Below are 11,569 nucleotides of genomic sequence, written 5' to 3'. Positions count from 1 at the left end.
CCTCAAAAGCGCATGACAACCTCTGCTTCCCTCTGCGAAGGGCCTATCTTGTACTTTTACTTTTTGCCCTTGTAAGAGTCATGGTGATCTTCACCAATTCCTTATTTAGCCTTTTTCTTGGTGAACGTCATATGCTTGGGAAAGATCTATATTAATATATCAATTTGGAGCTGAGTACTTATGCTTTATTATTGTTGACTTTACCCTTGAGGTAAATGGTTGGGAGGCAAAATTATAAGCCCCTATCTTTCTCTGTGTCCAACTGAAACTTTGATATCATGAGTACCACGTGAGTTGTAACAATTGTGGAAAACAAAAGAGATGATTGAGTATGTGGATTTGCCTTACAAGCTCTTATTTGGCTCTTTCTGATTTTATGATAAATTGCAATTGCTTCAATGACTTTGGACTATTGTTGGCTACTTCTCGGTAATGTTTTTGTTTCATACTTTGCTTTGTGAAGGAATTGTTACTTTCCCATAAGAATCTCTATGATGTATTGTTGTTCTATGTGTGATCATGATGCCCTCATGTCCATATTATGTTTTATCGACACCTTCATCCCTAAACATGTGGACATGTTTTGGGTCTTGGTTTTCGCTTGAGGACAAGCAGGTCTAAGCTTGGGGGAGTTGATACGTCCATTTTGCATCATGCTTTCATGTTGATATTTATCGCTTTATGGACTGTTATTATACTTTGTGGAATCTTACTTATGCCTTTTCTCTCTTATTTTGCAAGGTTTATTTGAAGAGGGAGAATACCGGCAGCTGGAATTCTCGACTGGAAAAGGAGCAAGTCTGAGTCCTCTATTCTGCAAAACTCCAAATGCCCTGAAAATAAACGTGGATTTTTTTGGGAATATATAAAAAATACTGGACGAAAGAAGCGTCAGAGGGGAGCAGCTAGGGGCCCACAAGCCTGGTTGCTGCGACCTACCCCCCTGGTCGCGGCAACAGGGCTTGTGGGCACCCTGGTGGCCCACTGGCCCCCCTCTTTTGTTATATGAAGGGTTTCGTCCGGAAAAAAAATCATGGTGGAGCTTTTTCGTAGATTCGCCGCCGCCACGAGGCGGAACTTGAGCAGATCCAATCTAGAGCTCCGGCAGGACGATCGTGCCGGGGAAACTTCCCTCCCGGAGGGGGAAATCATCGCCTTCGTCATGACCAACACTCCTCTCGTCGGAGGGGAGGCATCTCCATCAACATCTTCATCAGCACCATCTCCTCTCCAAACCCTAGTTCATCTCTTGTAACCAATCTCCGTCTCGCGACTCCGATTGGTACTTGTAAGGTTGCTAGTAGTGTTGATTACTCTTTGTAGTTGATGCTAGTTGGATTACTTGGTGGAAGAGTTTATGTTGAGCTCCTTGATGCTATTCATTACACCGCTGATCATGATTATGATTATGCTTTTTGAGTAGTTACTTTTGTTCCTGAGGACATGGGATAAGTCATGCTAATAATAGTCATGTGAATTTGGTATTCGTTCGGTATTTTGATATGTTGTATGTTGTTTTTCCTCTAGTGGTGTTATGAGAACGTTGACTAAATAACACTTCACCATATTTGGGCCTAGAGGAAGGCATTGGGGAGTAGTAAGTAGATGATTGGTTGCTAGAGTGACAGAAGCTTCAACTCCAGTCTATGCATTGCTTCGTAAGGGGCTAATTTGGATCCACTAGTTTAATGCTATGGTTAGACGTTGTCTTAATTCTTCTTTCGTAGTTGCGGATGCTTGCGAGAGGGGTTAATCATAAGTGGTATGCTTGTCCAAGTAGGTCAGTACCCAAGCACAGGTCCACCCACATAACAAACTATCAAAGTAATAAACGCGAATCATATGAACATGATGAAACTAGCATGACAGAAATTCCCGTGTGTCCTCGGGAGCGTTTTTCCTCTTATAAGACTTTGTTCAGGCTTGTCCCTTGCTACAAAAGGGATTGGGCCACTTGCTGCACCGTTGCTACTACTTGTTACTTATTACTTTTCGCTTGCTACGTTTAACCTTACTACACCATAACTTTTTACCGCTACTTTCAGTGCTTGCAGTTATTACCTTGCTCAAAACCGTTTATGAGAGCCTTCGCCTCCTCGTTGAGTTCGACACTCTTACTTATCGAAAGGACTACGATTGATCCCCTATACTTGTGGGTCATCAAGTATCCCCGTCACCCAGGAGTGGTTGCCGGTGCTCCTAGATTCTTGTATATAAGAGCTGAAGGGGGGGTGCACACCATTACCATGCGCTTTAAATTCATGACCCATCATTCCACATACTTGGCACCAGTTAGGAAGACGTTCTTACTTTACCGCAAATATCTCCTTCACTCTGTTGCGGATAATTGAAGTCGCCTTCTTCAGTTGGTTGCGCACATCTAGGCGAATTCGAACCCTATAACAATTTCCCTCAAAATCGAAAGAAGAAAGTTCTCACTCCACAAATTCCCCAACCTAGAAGCTAGCGCTTTGACCTTGCCATGATGCGCTATCGGCAGATCAACGGTACGCGCCCATATCTCAAACTTGAAAAGCTCGATGGTTGTAGGCTTGGTGTATCCATCATATGGCTCGATGATCACTAGATTCCCTCGAAAGTGCCAAGGTCCTCCCACTGTCACCTTGTCCCAGTCTCCTAGGCAATTGAATTGCATGATGAAGAAATTCTCCTCTAGGGTTTTAATCTTGACGGGCCTTGCAAGATCCCAGGAAGATCTCATGTTACGAAAGAACCAGTAGTTGCTGAATCCCTTATCAATGTGGACATGAACCAGCACCATCCAGTGAAGATCATCCTCTCGTGGCGCATCAACTTCTTCAAAAACGACATCATCGAGATCATCCTCCTGCAAGGCCAGCTCCTTCATGAGGTCCTCGGTCTTCCCCTTGCCCCTGCGAGCCACCGCAGAGTCCACGTGCTTCGCCATGCCACCAGACGAGTCGATCGTAGATCGAACTCTCGAGAGGAACAAAACCCTAACTAGAGGGAACTCACATCTATTTTTTTTTCTGTTGAGTACCCCTTTTGCCGTGTCAAAAAAAACAAATGAAAAAGCTATCCCGAATACACAAATACAGACAAAAGCCCGACCCAAAATAACAAACAAACAAACAGAAAAACAAACAAAAAAAACCCAAACCTAAGACAGATACAGTCCAACATATGGCAAGCTAAGAACATCTCTAGCACACCCCATATAATGGTCAAACTCGTAAAAATGACGGGTTTACAGTTTTGGTCGGAGAAACAGTGCGGAGCAGACCGTGGAAAACTTGTTCGACCCGTAAACTTTTTAGCGGGCACGGTAAATCCATCCGCGAAAACCTTATATATACCTTGTCGGCAGTATATAGTTCAACCCGTGAACCGGTCAAACCTTGTCGGAGCAAATGCGACGCCACGGAACTGTCCGGAATCTACCTAGAACTCATCGGAATCCGTCGCCGCACGTCGGAAGAAGCCGCCACACGCCGTAATTTGTCGCCGTCGGCTCAAATTGCAGCCATCTCGACCTCCACTGTCGAGGTGAGGCCGTCCACGGGCAGGCGGAGCAGGCCACTAGCGGCCTGATCATGGCAGGGCGGCACCGGAGAAGAGCGGGGCATGGGGTGGGCGAGCTTGCGCGGCCACGACAAGGAACGCACGCGCGGTGCCGGATGGTGCCGGCCTCAATTGGGGACAGGCGGGCGCGTCAGGGAGCATGCGGTCTGGGCGGGCGACGCACGGCTCCTCCGCTGCATGCGTTGCGGGGAACAGACGGCGTCAGGACGAGGCGTGGGCGAGGCGAGCGGCACCGGGGCAAGCCGGGGTGTCAGGGCGAGGCATGCCGTGGCCGGAGACGGACTTACCAAGACGGGAGAAAAAATATGCTATAGCTGGATACAATTTTATTTATATGATCTGTTCTGTCCGAAGGCAATTTCACGTCGTAAAAATGATTTATAATGTCCCTTATATTCGTTTTTAGAAACATGCCTAACCTCCCTTGAATGAGTCAGCCGACCGAGACTTTAGTCGACTGAGTTCTAGATAAACCTCTACATTAAATATGTGTTTAGATGCAGCTTCTCGAATGAAACTTGTACTATTTGTCCTGTGTCGGTGCTAAGAGGCTATATCCAGATTAGGCGCTTGTTGTTGTAAATTCTAAAAGTTCTAACACATCAAGATGTGACTGATCCCATTTGGATATTCCTAATTTGGTTGATAGTTATTACCTTTTAATATATTATATATGACTAATTTTCCTACGATTGAAGGCCTCATAATTATTTGAGGTCTTCAATTGGAATTTGATTATTCGATTTTGACCGGATCAACAATTTATCAAATCCTTTTATTTAATTTTTTTATACAATATGCTATGCTCCAATTTTTTTAATCGTCACAATTAATCGAGGCTTCAATTTAGACTTTGGTCATTCGATTTTGACCGGGTCAACAATTTTTTAAAGAGCTCTCCTCTTTAATTATTTTAATTCTCTAGGCTCCATAATTTGGAAGTTGTTCATTCGATTGAGGTATTCAATTTTGAATTTGGTTTACATTTTTGATTGGACCAACGGTTTTCCAAATCAATCAACAACAGTTGACCTATAAAAAGACATCAACCCCTCGGAGACTCCTATCACCCATACAAAAGCGTGATCATATGATACTATAGCACAAGTATAGTATATGCAACCAACGATGATAAAATATTTCCACATGAACATGGATTGATTAACGGATAAAACAGAATCACACCTGAAAGATCGACCAAATAACTAAATTATGAATAAACATAAAACACACTTCATCGTCTCCCACACCAGCCAAACTAAATACTCTATCATTTTCAAAATATAAGAGTTATTGTTTTTTGAAAAGTTAAATTTCTTTAATTTTGATCAAGTTCAGAGCCAAAAATATCAACATCTACAATATTAAACAAAAAATATGAAAATTCATTTCATAATGCATCTAATATATAACACTGATTTAATATTATAAATTTTGATATATTTCTCTATAAATTTGAGCAAACTAAAAAGGTTTGACTTATTAAAAAGTAATATACTATATATTTTAAAATAGAGTGGATAAAGAAATTGAAGGATCTTAACAAATTCAACAGTGCAGCAAAGCGTGTACAACCCTTTTAATTTACAAGATTCAAGCTAATTAAGTCAAGCGGAAAGTAAGCAATCTGATTCATACTCCCTCTGTTTCTAGATATAAGTTTTAAAGAGTTTTCATTAAAAAAAACTACATACTGATGTATATAGACATATATTAATAGAGTGTAGATTCAGCTATTTTGTTTCGTATGTAGTTTTTTAATGAAATCTTAAAACAATTATATTTATTTAGACACGGAGGGAGTACATGCCGCCTAGCTAGTGTCCGACCATCTGCATGTGGAGTAGTTTGCTTCGCACCTCCTCGTCCCTGACGGCCATTTCCCTGACTTCATCGGCTGTGAACGGCGGCGGCAACGTGCATGGCTCATCCAAGGCCACGTACCTCTCCCTGGACTCCATCATGAGCTCCCTCTCTCGGCCGCCCCTGGGGCAGACCATAGACTCGAGGCTGACCTCCACGGCCTTCTCCGGCACGGCGGGCTTGTACCGGAGCAGGGCGCTGTACCTCTTCAACACGCTGAGCATGTACTCGTACACGTAGTCCATGCCCATCTCTTCCCTCGCGAACCCGCTGCCCACCTCGCCCATTCGCCGCGCCGGCCCCGGGTGGGCGTTGCCCCAGTCGACGGCGAGCTTGACGGCGCGGCACTTGTCGGCCGGGTCGATGGGCCAGTAGTGTTTGCCGGCGACGAGCCCCCGCGAGAAGAAGTCCCTGAAGGGGGTGTCGACGGCGAGCATCGGCGAGTCGCACGCGAGGATGTACTTCTCGCTGACCGACCAAGAGTTGCCTTGCACGTAGATCTTGTACCTGTACCGGCACTGCTTCGTCAGGTCCGAGTCCCTGAACCCGTTCCGGCCGGCAGCGTACCAGTCCTGCTTGAACAGCCGCGCGTTCCACTCCTTGCCGGCGGCGGTGTCGTTGTTGCACCGGAACAGGTCCTTGCGCACCTCCGAGACGTCGGTGTTGCCCTTCCAGAACGCGTAGGGCTCCCTGTCCTCCCACGGGACACGCGCGTTCTCCCGGACGAGCTCCTCCATGAGCGGCGCCCACGGGCGGATGTTCACCTCCGGCCAGCCCCAGAAGGACCAGTCAGGGAAGAGGATGGCCAGGTCCCGTGACTCCTCCTTGCAGTACCGGAACAGCGGCGGCGCGGCGGACCGCGACGACGGGTAGTCGGAGGCGAGCACCCTGGCCGTGTCGAAGGTGCTGAACATGATGTCCACGTCCGGGACGCGGCCCGGGTAGCGGGCGAGCAGCTGCAGGATGCCCCACTGCGTGAAGACGTCCCGGGTCTCGAACGAGTCGCGGTACTTCTCCACGTAGGCGCGCCCGGCCACCACCACCAGCCGGAACTCGGCGTGGGGCTGCGCGCGCTCCACCGCGTCCAGCGTGACCCCCGTCGCGCGCCACGGCTCCATGTCCGTGTGGATGTGCCGGAAGTAGTCCGGGCACCAAGGCGGCGGCACGCCCGGATAGTACCGGCGTTTGCTCCATGATGACGAGGACGGTGCTGGCGCCGGTGTCGGAGACGATGACGTCTCGGTGTCGTTGCTGCAGCTGAACGGTATGGGTACCAGCTGGCGCGCCATGGGTGAGTGGCCGCTTCCATGTGGACTGAACTCAGTGCCCGCCGGCAAGAACGTATAGTGCTTTAATTTTGGATTGTGGCCATGGATGCATGCATGTACACAAGAGCTGATCAGTAATTATATTTTGATACAATTAATCATCAAAACATATATTTTACACTGAGTCAATTACACCGATGATGCTTAAACTTGACGCAAACAGCCACTTTGGTGTTAGAACTTGTGACATACCTTGAACTGCAGCTTAAACTTGGCATAAACAGTCATTTTGATGTAGAATTTGCGGCATACGTGGAAATGGTGGTTAAACTTGACGCAAACGGTTGGTTTGATGCTACACCTTGTGGCATACATTAAACCGATGTAGAAACTTGGCTCTTACAAACGGTGCTAATCGCATTTGGAAAAGAAATTGACACTAACTTGGCATGACAACAAGGTGTGGATCCCACTATCAATGCCTGGAAGACGTAGAGGAGCATGTGTGGCCTATTTTTATTTTTTTTGCCAAAACCATCCCAATGAATGCTAAAACATTATACACTTGATGCTTATCTTTAAATTATACAAAATAATAAATACAAACATTCGTGTGGTATAATTTCTACTCGTGATTTGTATTCACAAAATTATATGATTTAAATATTAGCCACAATAAATATACATATGAAATTTTAAATTTTAAATAATGATTATTGATTATACAAACATTAAACTAAAAAAATGTACATATAATTTATGGAAATGTGTGTGTACTTAAAATAATATTTTGGAATGGTAATGTATAAATATTTGTATTGTTATAAATTTTCCAAACATTTTTATAATTCATATATATCATATTATGTCTATGTTAAAATAATACATGAACAATTATGAGACGTAACTGGTTTAGTTGGTATGCATTATTTTTATACCACACGAATAATTAGACGTCATTTTTATTACTGAGATTAGAATTTACATATACCTTTTACTTATTTCTATATAAGAATAGGTGCAAATGGCCAGCATTGATCGCAGCCCATTTCAAATAAAAAAATATCAGCTCCATGATTTCGTTGCTATATGAAACTATAGTTATCCGTTGTGACGTGCAGAGTAGAACGATGTAGTGGCTATGCGCATGCACTTGTGTGCAAGGTAAGGTCGCACTTTGAGATATGGAAGCTCCGTTTTTTTGTTAATCACACTTTTCATACATAGTGGACCCACCTTTTATAGAGGAAAAAAAATTCCCCATGCGAGGTCTTTTTGTAAAAACCAAAAAAAGGGCACATGCCCTCCTCTCAGCCTTCCGGTGATGGACAACGGGCCCATGCCACGATGGCGTGCCAAGTCAGCATCAATTTTGTACCAAACATGATTTGCACCGTATTTATACGTCGGAGCAAAGTTTTTGCATATGTTCAAGGTATGCCACAAGTTCTAACATCAAAATGACTGTTTGTGTTAAGTTTAAACACCGCCGGTGTAATTGACTCTTTACATTTATAGTAGTATTTACACGAAGAGAGTTCCTATTTCTGTTACAACTTAACTAGAAATAATCCCCGCAAAAATACTTAATTAAAAAAACAACAGCTGGACATTTTGATACTCGTGATTTATTTTATTTTTGTGAAAAAATAACACGCTAAGAATCATTGGATTGAAACGTTGTCATCCCTTTCAATTTTATGCAATGACTTTTATTCCTAAGACTAAGAGAGGTGTGAAATGATGTGTTGAGTTGTGCGTGTGCATTTTTTGGATTTTATTTTCTATCTAACGACCTAAAGCATCATAGCTCGTTTTTGAATATGAAATTATTGCTTACCACGTAGATCATGTGGTGTGGATTTTTTTTCTTTTCTACCAGGTGAACGAAATTTATTGTAAGATAATAGGGTTGCAATTGAAAGGCAGAAGATCCTAAATACACGATGGTCCGCGGTGTAACCATACATCAGTGCTAGGCTCAGTATAAATATGTACCAACTAAATGCGAAGCCATCCAATTCAGGTAGATATGTGATTCGTAACATGATAACATATAGTTAATGATATGTTTGGTTACATGGTTACGATGGTTGATTGTACCTTTAGGCAACTACAAATTAAACCTCGCTTGGACGCTTTGCCTCTACGGCTCCATTTTTTAATAGATGTTGTGTGGTCGTATGTGTGTTATTCGGTGGTCTCTATACGAAAACTTCCATATATGTCTATTTTTTTATAGCCATTGCACACTTTTAAGCACTAACTTGGCAGTGCAATTTTTTTTGGAAAATACCGAATTGAACATGTGTCTAGGCACTGGAAAAATATCTCAAAAAATATATATAAAGAATCAATTCGATTTTTTTATAACGATATGATCTAGTGGAATAATAGATGACTTCCGTGGTCTTTTGTGCCAAGAAAGTAATATCGGTTCTATATAAAAGTTGTCATTCAAGGAATTTGCAATTTTATTTTTTCTGCCAAGAAGAATACCTAAGCCATTTATTCGTGAAACTCCATACTGAGTAGAACACATGACAATATTTTCTGGAAATAAGTTCCATAATTTTTAAGTGAAAATGCCATATAAGATGCGCATAGAGCTATGTCCTAAAACTCCGCACTTGTAAAAAAAAAGTCCAATCATGTTACTTTCTTGTTTACCAATAAATTTTATTGTTAAATAAAACACCGACCACATTTTATTTTATATTTATTTAATCTTAGTTTTATTAAATTCAAGTGGATTTCTTTGCGTCACAGGAATCAAATTTGAATAAGTTTGCTTTGACCATTTCCTTTAACTAGTTGGACATTTTTCCTCGCGCTTCTCGGTGATGGATCTCTATCCCCAAGTCAAGGTTGATGCAGGCCTTTTCCTTTTTCTTATATAGAAGTGATAGCAATAAATTAATTCAGAACCATGATTATTTTAATCGCATTTTGTTATGGGCTAACATTCTGAAAACAATACTTACACTATTATGTGTGGAACTCAAACTCTAGTAGTAGAAGCAAAGTAGTGTAACTATATCTGTTGCGATGTCAAAAGGATTGTAGCTGCACAAACTTTTTTGGTGCAACTCCAAGTTAGACTTGTGCATCTCAACCTGATTAGGCGTTTTATTGAACTATGTTCCCTTTCATCCCTCGACGGCGAGGACTTGCCAATTTCAAATATCAAGGTTGCACAAAATATTATATGTCTAGTTCTATTAGTATTAGAAATATGCAATTTGAGCTTTTGTACATTGTCACGTTTGACCTTTAAGATTGCACAGATCGTAGTCACCGAGCCCAAAGTCAATCACTCAACCCTACCATAGGGATATATTTCTTGTCCATCACCCTAGTGTGCATTTCCTAGGTTTGGCGAGAAACTGTCTTGTTTGACTCTATACACCAATCATATTAGGAGATAACCAGGACATCCATCACTTTCTTTATGGTTTGTTTTTTATTTATTTGTCATTCCTGACCCACAAACGCATCACTGCACCTCCTCTCGTCCATGCCGCCAAGAGGTCGCAAATGCGTAATCATTTGGAAGAAAGTTTTTCCGGTTAATTTATCGTTGTACAAGTGTAATGTGTGTAAATATGGATAGAAGATCTTGGTCATGAGAATGAAATTGTACGTGTCTCAAGCTTTTGACAAAGACCGTTGACTGTGATTAACTCTAGTGGCACGTATGTGACTTGATTCTGCCGCAATTAAGGTCCATGTGCTTACTTAACATGGCCGTTAGTGTTTATTATGCGTTCAATGGAGTCATACTAACTAGGGATCTACGCAAGGATGATTTGAATACTACAGTTTGGCCAAGGATAATAGCTAGCTACTAGCACACCTAGGGATAACTATATATGACTATAGTATGTTTGTAGTGTACTATTATAATTTTTCTAAGACTGGTAGTTCCTTCTTAATTTCTTCCAAGACTCAGTACGTACATATACTTAATTTTCATACCTGCATATACTTAGTTTTCATCATTTCCGATAATCACAAGTGATGACTTATATTAACTGAGTTCATGGTTAGAAGTACTTAGAACAGGTGAGGCGCATATATGATCATATATACATGTACTCCCTCTGTATCTGAATAACTGTAGTTGGTAAGAACTAATATAGTTCTTCCTAACTACAATCAAGTTGAGGAAAACTAGTCTAGTTTTTTCAACTATAATTATTTAGATATAGAGGGAGTACATATCATCACTCGTTGCGCACTTGTGCATGCAATTGCAAGCAGGAAACGGCACAAACTGACTTTCAAACTTTAGTTTTAGGGGAAAGCTGAACTAATTGAACTTCTTCGGCAGCCGTAGGTATACTTACAGCTGCGTCCAGGTGGATCCATTTGGTGCCGACTAGCAAAGCAAGAAGCGCAAAGATGGTCATGGCCACTCCAACGCCGCCCCTCGCCGTTGTCATCCAGCACGGCTTGGTGTGCTCCACCGCCAGATCCCCGTCGACGATCTCGTCCCCAGCTGGAAGAGGCAACGGCACCATCGCCACCATCTCCTCGTCAGCTGCTGAAGAGCGACCCTTCATCCAACTATATTTTTTGTCGGAAGGTAAAAGGAAGGTTAATGATGGTGTGAAGAATGATCACTACTCTCTGCCCACATATATAGTGGATGGTTGCTCCAGTACGTAGTTATACATGGCACCATTGACGTGTTGACCCAAAGGCCAAAGCACATGGACTTCACGAGCTTATCTGAATCGTTGGCTTGGAGATTCGTGCTACAACCTGTACAAGTATATTTTCCCTCTATCTCACATGAGTCCTGTCTGTTTGCCTCGCCCGCACCGCACACAGGAAGGTTTCTCCAGTGCACGAGCGCTGGTGGCGATCTT

The 11,569-nt window shown here is 42.7% G+C and overlaps 1 protein-coding gene across 1 annotated transcript; it reads right to left on the bottom strand.

Annotated features, from left to right (window-relative positions):
* Positions 1-5,299: 5,299 nt before the first annotated feature.
* Positions 5,300-11,320, bottom strand: LOC123412995 (O-glucosyltransferase rumi-like). Its single transcript, XM_045105943.1, has 2 exons — positions 11,045-11,320; positions 5,300-6,776 (listed from the first exon to the last, which is right to left on the bottom strand). The coding sequence occupies exons 1-2, from the start codon at positions 11,258-11,260 to the stop codon at positions 5,382-5,384; spliced, it is 1,611 nt and encodes a 536-aa protein (XP_044961878.1). The 5' UTR covers positions 11,261-11,320; the 3' UTR covers positions 5,300-5,381.
* Positions 11,321-11,569: the final 249 nt, after the last annotated feature.

Source organism: Hordeum vulgare, chromosome 7H (genome assembly GCF_904849725.1).
Source record: "Hordeum vulgare subsp. vulgare chromosome 7H, MorexV3_pseudomolecules_assembly, whole genome shotgun sequence".
NCBI classification, from domain to species: domain Eukaryota; kingdom Viridiplantae; phylum Streptophyta; class Magnoliopsida; order Poales; family Poaceae; genus Hordeum; species Hordeum vulgare.
This window is presented reverse-complemented; position numbering and strand designations above follow the sequence as displayed.

What these genes read in the sequence shown, in the direction of transcription:
- LOC123412995 (XM_045105943.1), bottom strand. Translation starts at nt 11,260, where the DNA reads ATGAAGGGTCGCTCTTCAGCAGCTGACGAGGAGATGGTGGCGATGGTG. An exon ending in GGATCCACCTGGACGCAGCT is followed by an intron (nt 6,777 to 11,044) that starts GTAAGTATACCT and finishes CCAAAATTAAAG; the next exon opens with CACTATACGTTCTTGCCGGC.